This window comes from Antedon bifida, chromosome 11, assembly GCF_963402885.1.
Source record: "Antedon bifida chromosome 11, ecAntBifi1.1, whole genome shotgun sequence".
Lineage (NCBI taxonomy): Eukaryota > Metazoa > Echinodermata > Crinoidea > Comatulida > Antedonidae > Antedon > Antedon bifida.
This window is the reverse complement of record NC_136236.1, coordinates 8,882,314-8,894,838: the sequence shown is the minus strand read 5'-3', so window position 1 is coordinate 8,894,838 and position 12,525 is coordinate 8,882,314. Positions and strand designations below refer to the sequence as shown.

At 34.3% G+C, this 12,525-nt stretch overlaps 1 protein-coding gene across 1 annotated transcript; it reads right to left on the bottom strand.

Moving 5' to 3' along the window:
- Positions 1-1,788: 1,788 nt before the first annotated feature.
- Positions 1,789-4,374, bottom strand: LOC144856258 (uncharacterized). Its single transcript, XM_078714205.1, has one exon. The coding sequence runs from the start codon at positions 4,372-4,374 to the stop codon at positions 1,789-1,791; it is 2,586 nt and encodes an 861-aa protein (XP_078570331.1).
- Between the last annotated feature and the right edge of the window lie 8,151 nt (positions 4,375-12,525).

Sequence of the window (12,525 nt, the reverse complement as noted above, 5' to 3'; positions counted from 1 at the left end):
CTATATGTTAATTATTATAAACATAATGCAACTTCTCTTGGTATAAATAAAACATTTTAGTGACTTTCGATTAATTTGATTCAAAAATATTTATTTATTAAAAATATAACATTTTTTATTTTTTTAGGATGGAAACAATGCTCTACATGAACATCTAAGTGGTAGATATGTTAAACCTACGTTAGAAATAGTGACTAGTCTCATTAAGCTGGGTGTATCTCCAACATTACACAATAAGGTAAAGTACATAAAAGTGGGCATTGTATTCCCGTGATCAAACATTGTGTAATTATCGGGTGGGACTAAAACACACCTCAGATCACGAGTATGGTGTTGTTCATAACTCTATACCTGCACAAGTGTGGTTACAGCAAGCAAATACAGTTGGACACCACTCTCTAAATAGGTAATTGTCACACAGCCGCAATTACGGCTCTTTCGGACATGTAATTGCTGGTAACCAACGGTGAACAACGGTAAATAGCCACAACTGTACACATATAAATGTAAAAAGTAAAATTTAATAATAATCTTTGACAACCAATTCTTTCTTTTATAATTCAAACCCCCAAAAAAAAACCCACAAAAAAAACCCAACCAATTCTCAAACAATGATACCGTATTCCTATTCCCCACACACTTTATGCAATTCCCCAAATTTCCCAATCCTTTCAAACAAAATATCAACAATCTTCTTATTTTTAAATAAATCCCCGAAACCCCCCCTTTCAAATACAATAATATCACAAGATGAATAATTAAACAATAATAAATGTCCACAATATCGTTCCTTCTTGCCTTCTCTCCTACGCTGACACAAAACCAAATTAGAAAGATAAAAGTTAAAACGATTCTGCAAATAAACAACTCCCACGCCTCTGCTCCCGTTCTGCTTGTATTATCAATTATAATTCTTCCTATTTTCTGACATATAAATAAATCGAATATAAAGTTAAAATGTTTCTTGATGTCGTTCTGCCCTGCAATCCGCTCCCCGACCAATTATTTCTTTCTCTTTTTCCACGTAAAATAATATCAGTATCAATCCAGTTACTCTTCAATATTTCCAAACAATTCTTTACATGCAACAACTTCTGCTGTTTCCAACAGTTATTTCTTCCGTCAATTTACATTCACAATTTTAATTAATCCTCAGTAATCTCAACAATTAACAGTTCTACATTTAAGTACAGCCTTATAGTATTACTTCCAACTCACAATTTATTAACTTCATGTATATCACTTTATTTCCTTTCTGCTTCAGCTCTATATCACCATAATTATCTCCAACTCACAATTTATTAACTTCATGTATATCTCTTTATTTCCTTTCTGCTTCAGCTCTATATCACCATAATTCAATTACTTCTTCTCCTGTACGTCTTAGTTTCTCATATCAATATTCACCTATCCCTTTCTGGCTTAACATAACATAGCCCTCCTTCTCTGTCTCCTCTCAATTTCCATCTACCTCAAAATTCCCTCAATTATCCACATATCACCACCTTATCCTTCTCCACCAATCAGCAACTCACACACTAACTTAACCCTTATACCTCTCCTCCAATCAGCAAACACCACACAATCCTTCTCTGCAACACAACAACTCTGCTCCACTGGCTTCACACAATAGCTTCCTAAAACAAAAGAAAGGTTCAAATAGTGAAAACAAAGGAAAAGTAAGAATGACTTGCAAAATATATACACAACTTTATGTCACTTGTGACATTTACTCCCCTCTAAAAGAATAATGTATCAACATTTTCTCCATACCGTGACGGGTCCTATTTACACTCGACTTAAATAATCAGCTCCTACATTTTCACTGCCTTTAATCGCCTCTATTCGGAACTTGTACGGTTGTAGAGCCAAGGCCCATCTCATAATTCGCCCATTGGACAATTTCGCTCTGTGCATAAACACAAGCGGCTGGTGATCAGTTTCCAACGTGAAGTTTCGTCCATATAAATAAGACTCAAATTTTCGTACACTCCATACAATGGCTAAGCATTCTTTTTCCATCACTGAATATGCTTTTTCTCGAGGAAGCAGTTTCTTGCTAGCGTACGCCACGGGAAACTTCACGTCACCATACTGCTGCATTAGAACCGCTCCCACTCCATATTCGGACGCATCTGTTCTCAAAATAAAATCTTTGTTTAAATTAGGAAGGCATAAAATTGGAGTACTGTTTAATTTTTCCTTAAGTTTAACAAACGCACTTTCCTGGGCCTTCTCCCAACATATTCGGTTAAGTTCCCGATTCTTCGTTTTGTCAGTTAATGGACAAGCAATCACAGAGTAATTAGGAATGAACTTTCTATAGTAGTTGGTCATCCCAAGGAATGACCGGAGTTGTTTCTTTGTTTCTGGTTGTTTGGCTGACAAGATGCTTTGTATCTTCTCCACTCGAGGTTGAACATGTCCTTTCCCTACCACATGGCCAAGAAACTCGACTTGTTTGTTACTCACAGTTGTAGTTTGTTTCTCTGCAAGATCCTTGAATTTTGCAAGGCTGATATCTTGTTGCTGGGCGGTTTTCATAATTCCCGCTGTGATGATTTGCTTGTGTATTTCTGTAGTTTTAAGTGTTCTGAATGGTTTATCCATAGTGTTAGCTTGAGACCGGGTAACAACAGAACATCCTTGAAGATTTCGCTCTGTCCATGTGGGATCTGGATTTCCTGGTGCTCGTACTCCTGCAATATTACCTAATATCAAGTCATAAATAGGGTTATTCATACATAGTGCATACGTCTTTCCTGAAAAAAATGGAGTATTAACATGTATTAATGCAACCGGTAAGTTGCGGACCGTGCCATCAATCAGCACACATGTTTTCTCCTTACCAGTAAGTTGTTCGGCTGATACAAGATCTTTCTTCACAACCACCCCACTACAGCCACTGTCACGAAGAACAGAGACGCAGCGTGACCCAACACAACCTGTATAAACGGGCATTTTACTAATTGAATTATTTAGAGCCGCTGTCATAATTGGAAGACAGTGCCCACATTGAAGAGTGACCTTATCCCCATCATTATTGATACAACATTGATTTAAAGACTCTGACATTTTCGTAACCATACTGGCACCCACATCGGGAATTTCTTCTTTGGCTTTACATTCGTGTTGTTTTGCACATTTCTGGCAATCAGACTCTGTTTGTGGTGAAGTAGACAACCCAGCGCAACTGTTGGCGTCCTGTCTACAATTTCTGGCAATATGTCCTGTTTTTAAGCATCGGTAACATTTTGGAGGAGAGTTTGGCTTATGCATAGTTGAGGCTCTGCAATTTCTAGCTAGGTGACCTACACGATGACATATAAAACAAGTTGGACTACGGAAACTAGAAGGGCTTTGTGATGAGGATGTACTGGGAACATTATTAGAGGAGAGTTGAGGAGAATTTGGCTCTTTTTGTTTAAACTCTATTGGTTTACCAAATAATCCCCCACGAGCTTCCAAATATTGCTCCGCAATTTCAGCCATCGCTTGTATCGTTTTCGGTTGACGTTCCCTTAGGAACAGAGCTAGGTCCTTCCCACACCCATCGGTAAACTGCTCTCGCAGCAATAAATCTTTTAACCCCTGAAAGGTTTTTTCCCCCTCTGCTAGGTCAATCCACCTATCAAGATAATTGCTTATCCTCGCAGCAAATTGCGGGCCGCTTTCTCCGTATTCGGGCTTAGCTGTTCGTAACTTATGTCGAAATCCATCGGCGGTTAACTGAAACCGTTTTAGAAGAGCCAACTTCAACAGTTTGTAATCGTTAGCTTCAGCTGACGACAACCTGGAATAAACCTCGAGAGCCTTCCCAGTTAGTAGGGCACTTAAGTTAACCGGCCACTCAATTTCTTTCCACTCCTGACTAGTCGCATACCGTTCAAACCTTTTCAGATAGGCATCTAGGTCATCTGTTCGATCATGGAAAGGGGGTAATTTAGGTTTACTGGCCTTAACCCGTGACTCAGGATTGGGTAATACTCTACCACCCGGCCGTGCCCGATTCTTTTCTTGTTCTAATTGGATTTCTAACCTTCGCATTTCTATAAGATAGGCCTGTTCGTTTTCTCTCTCTTTTTCTTCACTCGCTCTTTTTCTCTCTGCTTCGTCCCTCTCTAGTACCTCTCTTCTCTCTCTCTCTTCCTTCTCTAGTGCCTCTCTTCTCTCTCTCTCTTCCTTCTCTAGTGCTCTCTCTTCCCTGTCTCTGTTTCGCTCCATTTCTTCTCTCTCCCTGTTTCTCTCTTCTCTCTCTAGTGCTCTCTCTTCTCTCTCTCTGGCAGCTTCCTCTCTCTTTTCCACAAACTCTCTTAATTCCACTCCATCTAACCCCAACGCTTTCCCTGCGTCAACAATTTTAGTGAGATCCATTTCTTAAGAAAAACAAAAAAAATATATATATATATATAAGTATCCAATATAAGTACAAGTATACAGTATGCCAATAATATGGCAAATAGACAATCCAAGAATCACGTACAATTGTTTCATCTACCAATGTTCACGCTAGGTTACAAAGATTCCCGGACGAGCCCCCATAAATGTCACACAGCCGCAATTACGGCTCTTTCGGACATGTAATTGCTGGTAACCAACGGTGAACAACGGTAAATAGCCACAACTGTACACATATAAATGTAAAAAGTAAAATTTAATAATAATCTTTGACAACCAATTCTTTCTTTTATAATTCAAACCCCCAAAAAAAAACCCACAAAAAAAACCCAACCAATTCTCAAACAATGATACCGTATTCCTATTCCCCACACACTTTATGCAATTCCCCAAATTTCCCAATCCTTTCAAACAAAATATCAACAATCTTCTTATTTTTAAATAAATCCCCGAAACCCCCCCTTTCAAATACAATAATATCACAAGATGAATAATTAAACAATAATAAATGTCCACAATATCGTTCCTTCTTGCCTTCTCTCCTACGCTGACACAAAACCAAATTAGAAAGATAAAAGTTAAAACGATTCTGCAAATAAACAACTCCCACGCCTCTGCTCCCGTTCTGCTTGTATTATCAATTATAATTCTTCCTATTTTCTGACATATAAATAAATCGAATATAAAGTTAAAATGTTTCTTGATGTCGTTCTGCCCTGCAATCCGCTCCCCGACCAATTATTTCTTTCTCTTTTTCCACGTAAAATAATATCAGTATCAATCCAGTTACTCTTCAATATTTCCAAACAATTCTTTACATGCAACAACTTCTGCTGTTTCCAACAGTTATTTCTTCCGTCAATTTACATTCACAATTTTAATTAATCCTCAGTAATCTCAACAATTAACAGTTCTACATTTAAGTACAGCCTTATAGTATTACTTCCAACTCACAATTTATTAACTTCATGTATATCACTTTATTTCCTTTCTGCTTCAGCTCTATATCACCATAATTATCTCCAACTCACAATTTATTAACTTCATGTATATCTCTTTATTTCCTTTCTGCTTCAGCTCTATATCACCATAATTCAATTACTTCTTCTCCTGTACGTCTTAGTTTCTCATATCAATATTCACCTATCCCTTTCTGGCTTAACATAACATAGCCCTCCTTCTCTGTCTCCTCTCAATTTCCATCTACCTCAAAATTCCCTCAATTATCCACATATCACCACCTTATCCTTCTCCACCAATCAGCAACTCACACACTAACTTAACCCTTATACCTCTCCTCCAATCAGCAAACACCACACAATCCTTCTCTGCAACACAACAACTCTGCTCCACTGGCTTCACACAATAGCTTCCTAAAACAAAAGAAAGGTTCAAATAGTGAAAACAAAGGAAAAGTAAGAATGACTTGCAAAATATATACACAACTTTATGTCACTTGTGACAGTAATGAAAATATATATTTTTTTAATTATCCGCATCGTTTGTTTAATTTAATGTGTTATTGTATAAAATAAGTACGTGTGATTTATAATGAACTTGATAGAAAAGTGCCTTACGTACGTCTTCAATATTATGTAATAATATATCTTCATATCACATAGCATAAGGTAATAGGGATAGAGATAATTTATATACTAGATAAAAAAAAAATAAGATGGAAATAACACAGATCAATTAAAATATATTGACTTTACTTCTTGTTAGATTATCATCTTTTTAAAGGACCATCACCTCTCCTAAGCGACCACTAACCCTTTAATTAAATTAGTGACCACGACTTTTAAAGAACCACCACCTCTTGTAAGCGTCCATCTCTTTTAAAGGATCACCACACGTAAGAAAGGTGGTTGCTTACGATATATGTGTCACATAATATTTTAATGGATATTGGAAACCATAATCATTTCAAATATACACTTAAACACATCTTCTGCATTGCAACTTATTTAATTAGGATTTACTTGTTAATTAAGATTGTTGGTGTATGTTGTTTTTTTATGTCGGGAGTCCTTATGGCAACAAGCTCTAGAGCTTAATATAGAGTTATCATCTTGCCCTCCTCCTGTCATTTTATTATATGTATTTGTAATACAGTATTGATGAATGAGCAACAAATATAAAACAAACAAACGACCTACCATTCCTTATAATTGTATGAGTAAAAAGTATGAGTATTCCTGTATCTGAAGTGTTTTGTAAACACAATATATGTCTTATAATATTCATATTGCATCAGCCACAAAACAACAACAATCAACCATGTTATCAGTTGTGTCTAACAATAAGAATAAGAATCCTTATATTTAATGTTTATGATTTATTCACAGAATGGATACACACCGATAAACATTTATCTGGAGCGTGATGATGTTAAATTAGAGATATTGTACTGTCTGATAACCAATGGTGAATCACCAACATTACCAAAAGAGGTAATTTGACAAAACTTTAAATTGCAATAGTATGACATACTGGTAACAGTATGCTTAATGATAATTATTATGTTTTGCTTCGTTTTTTACCTTCAAACGTAAAAAGGTAATGTACTGTATGTTAATTATTATTAACATGATGCAACTTCTCTTGGTATAAATAATACATTTAGCGACTTTTGATTAATTTGATTTAAAAATATGTATTTATTAAAAACATAACATTTTTTATTTTTTTAGGAAGGAAGCAATGCTCTACATATACATCTAAGTGGTAGATATGTTAAACCTACGTTAGGAATAGTGACTAATCTTATTAAGCTTGGTGTATCTCAAACATTACAGAATAAGGTAAAGTACATAAGAGTGGGCATATATTCCCGTGATCTAATATTATGTAATTATCAGGTGGCACTCAAACACACCTCATATCCCGAGTGTTGTTTTGTCATTAACTCTATACCTGTACAAGAGTGGCTACAGCAAGCAAATACAGTTGGACACCACTAGCGTTTGTGGTACCGAGATTAAATCTCTAAATAGGAAATAAAAATATATATTTTTTTAATTATCCAAATCCTTTGTTAAATTTAATTTTTTATTGTATAATTTAAATAAGTACGTATGATTTATAATGAACTTGAGAGAAAAGTGCCCTACGTAAGTAAAGTCGAAACCTAAGCTAATGCTAACGGCCTTGGTGCCCATCTCCATTTCCTTAGCGTTTGGGCCAGGCTCCACTAAGTGTGTATGTTTGCGGGGGTACGCCTCTCCTCCCGCACAAACGAGTCTGATTTACTTTCCCAGTACTTTTAACATACTGGTACCCATTTCTATCACCTGGGTGGGGAGGAACAATGTGGATAAAGAATCTTGCTCAAGGACTCAACACCGCAGTGACCGGGCCGGGCTTGAACCGGCAACCTCTTGATTGCAAGTCCAATGCTCTAACCACAGCGCCACAGTGCTCCACTAAGTGCTGCCTTACGTACGTCTTCATTATTATGTAATATGACATCTTCATATCACATAGCATAAGGTAATAGGGATAGAGATAATTTATTGAATGAATTATCAATTTAACTATGTTTTATGTGGACATGTCATTATAAAATGGTTGAATTTAGAATGATGACTGGAAGCAATGTTCACATTAATCTGTATGTATAAACTACACGATTATGATTTCTTTTGTCAGTCAAGTTTCAAAATTGGGGAATCCACAGAACAACAACAATCAACCATGTTATCAGTTGTGTCTAACAATAAGAATAAGAATCCTTATATTTTATGTTTATGATTTATTCACAGAATGGATACACACCGATAACTATTTATCTGGAGCGCGATGATGTTAAATTAGAGATATTGTACTGTCTGATAACCAATGGTGAATCACCAACATTACCAAAAGAGGTAATTTGACAAAAACTTTAAATTGCAATAGTATGACATACTGGTAACAGTATGCTTAATGATAATTATTATGTTTTGCTTCGTTTTTTTACCTTCAAACGTAAAAAGGTAATGTACTGTATGTTAATTATTATTAACATGATGCAACTTCTCTTGGTATAAATAATACATTTAGCGACTTTTGATTAATTTGATTAAAAAATATGTATTTATTAAAAACATAACATGTTTTATTTTTTTAGGAAGGAAGCAATGCTCTACATATACATCTAAGTGGTAGATATGTTAAACCTACGTTAGGGATAGTGACTAATCTCATTAAACTTGGTGTATCTCCAACATTACAGAATAAGGTAAATTACATAAGAGTGGGCATATATTCCAGTGATCTAACATTGTGTATTTATCGTGGGACTCAAAAACACCCCAGATCACTAGTGTTGTGTTCATAACTCTATACCTGCATCAGAGTGGTTACAGCAAGCAAATACAGTAGGACACCACTAACATTCGTAGTACCGAGTTTAAATCTCTAAATAGGAAATGAAAATATATATTTTTTTAATTATCCAAATCCTTTGTTTAATTTAATTTTTTATTGTATAAAATAAGTACGTATGATTTATAATGAACTTGAAAGAAAAGTGTCCTATGTAAGTAAAGTAGTAAAGCCGAAACCTAAGATAATGCTAACGGCCTTGGTGCCCATCTCCATTTCTTTATCGTTTGGGCCAGGCTCCACTAAGTGTGGATGTTTGCGGGGCTACGTCACTCCTCCCGCACAAACGAGTCTGATTTACCTTCCCAGTACTTTTAACATACCGGTACCCATTTCTATCACCTTGGTGGGGAGGAATAATGTGGATAGAGAAACTTGCTCAAGGACTCAACACCGCAGTGACCGGGTCGGGCTTGACCCGGCAACCTCTTGATTGCAAGTCCAATGCTCTAACCACTGCGCCACAGTGCTGCATTAAGTGCTGCCTTAGGTACGTCTTCATTATTATGTAATATTACATCTTCATATCACATAGCATAAGGTAATAGGGATAGAGATATTTTATTGAATGAATTATCAATTTAACTATGTTTTATGTGGACATGTCATTATAAAATGGTTGAATTTAGAATGATGACTGGAATCAATGTTCACATTAATCTGTATGTATAAACTACACGATTATGATTTCTTTTGTCAGTAAAATTGCAAAATTAGGGAATCCACAGACAATTGATATAATTCGGTCTACGTTCAGAGCATAAGCACCTGCCAGCAAAACCTTTATTTTAATTTATTTGTGTATTATTTATCATTGCATAACTAAAATGATTTTCTGAAATAACCTGTATGTATAATTTCTTTATAGGACGGAAACACCCCGCTGCATGAATACATGCGTTCAAATAAACCTACCTTAGAAGTAGTAAACTATCTCAGGAAACAAGGTGCTTCAATAACAGCACTAAATAAGGTAATATAGGGTTACAGATAAGATTACACCTATAACGTACGTATGATCTGCACAGCAACAATATCTTATCCACTTATTTTATATCATATTACAATTGATTAAGTTATTTAGAATTACTTGCTGCAATAATTATTTAGTAGAATTTTAACAAGATCCTACAGTTATTTTGAGATTGGTATATTGACTATGTTTTATGTGGACATATCATTATAAAAGAGCTGAATTTAGAATCATGACAGAAAGCAATGTTCACGTTAACATGTATGCATAAACTACACGATTATGATTTCTTTTATAATTCTGTAAAATTACAATATAAGAGACAATTGATATAATTCGGTCTACGTTCACAGGATATGCACAAGAAAAACTTTTTATTTAAATTTCTTTGTGTGTATTGTTTATCATTATCTAACTATAATTATTTGCTGCAATACACTGTTTGTATAAACTTCATGATTATAATTTCTTTAAAGGACGGAAACACCCCGCTGCATGAATACATGCGTTCAAATGAACCTATCTTAGAAGTTATAGACTATCTCACGAAGCAAGGTGCATCCGTAACAGCACTAAATAAGGTAATATATGGCTACAGATAAGTTATATGATTACACCTAACGTCGACGAAATTATGTTTATTTATCTATTTTTTACCTCATTTAAAAATGTAATGTTTTGGTGTGAATGATGTCACTTACAATAATGGAATCAAAATAATCAATAAGGATACGAATGAATTATGACTGGAGGAACACGCCGCGGAATGTTCAAACGATTCTGTTCCAGTACGAATACTAATTTCAATTACAACCTAACTACCGTATCTCATATTGCATCTTGCATAACACTCAACATCTCCTTTCCACAATACTAATTTTCGAATAGATTCCAATATATTCATGGTATGTGCAACTGTTATTTTTTATGTTTAATAATAAACTTCGTCATAATATTTTGTTTTCTCTATAGGACGGAGCTATTTAGAATTACTTGCTGCAATAATTATTTAGTAGTATTTAAACAAGATCCTACAGTTATTGTGAGATTGGTATATTGACTATGTTTTATGTGGACATGTCATTATAAAAGAGCTGAATTTAGAATCATGACAGAAATCAGTGTTCACGTTAACCTCGATGCATAAACTACACGATTATGATTTCTTTTATGATTCTTTAAAATTACAATATAAGAGACAATTGATATAATTGGGTCTACGTTCACAGCATATGCACCAGCAAACATTTTTATTCCAATTTTTGTGTATTATTATCATTACCTAACTATAATTATTTGCTTCAATAAACTGTTTGTATAAACTTCATGATTATAATTTCTCTATAGGACGGAAACACCCCGCTGCATGAATACATGCGTTCAAATGAACCTATCTTAGAAGTAGTAAACTATCTCACGAAGCAATGTGCCTCCGTAACAGCACTAAATAAGGTAATATAAGTCTAGAAATAATTTATATGATTTCAACTAACGTACGTATGATATGCGCCTGAAACATATTTTATCCACTTGATTTCATATCATATTAAAATTGATTGAGCTATTTAGAATTACTTGCTGCAATAATCATTTAGTAGTAATTAAACAAGATCCTACAATTATTGTTAGATTGGTATATTGAGCAATAACATTATTAATTTTTTAAATAGTTTTATGTGAACATGTCATTATAAATGTTTTGAATTTAGAATAATGACAAAAAGCAATGTTCACATTAACCTAAACTACACAATTATGATTTCTTTTTTCTTTTCTTGGATTTTTCTTTACCTTTCATTAACATTTCAAAATAAAGGAATGCACAGACAAATGATATAATTCAGTCTACGTCCACAACATATGCACCAGCAAAACCTTTTATTTCAATCTATTTGTGTATTATTTATCATAATCTAACTATAACTATTTGCTACAATGACCTGTATGTATAAACTCCATGATCATATTTTCTTTATAGGACTGAAACATCACACAGCATGAATAATTAGTCATTTGAAGGATAGTTGTTTTGTTTCTTCAAAAACATATAATCCAAATTCTAGCAAATTGACTACGTCGCCCATGCGCCATGCATATACACTATACTAGTACAAAAATGCCTTTCATTAAATGTTACTTTAAACTTAATTTCAAATACAGTTGAAAACAAAATCATTTTTTAGGAATAGTGACTAATCTTATTAAACTTGGTGTATCTCCAACATTACAGAATAAGGTAAAATACATAAGAGTGGGCATATATTCCCGTGATCTAACATTGTGTAATTATCGGGTGGGACTCAAACACACCTCATATCACGAGTGTGGTGTTGTTCATAACTCTATACCTGCACAAGAGTGGTTACAGCAATCAAATACAGTTGGACACCACTAACATTCGTTGTACCGAAATTAAATCTCTAAATAGAAAATGAAAATATATTTTTTTAATTATCCGCATCCTTTGTTTAATTTAATTTGTTATTGTATAAAATAAGTACGTGTGATTTATAATGAACTTGAGAGAAAAGTGTCTTACGCACATCTTCAATATTATGTAATAATAATGTATCTTCATATCACATAGCATGAGGTAATAGGGATAGAGATAATTTATATACTAGATAAAAAAAATAAATAAGATTGAAATAACACAGATCAATTAAAATATATATTAATTAATTTAGTGACCACCACTTTTAAAGAACCACCACCTCTTGTAAGCGTCCATCACTTTTAAAGGATCACCACAAGTATGAAAGGTGGTTGCTTACGATATTGTGTCA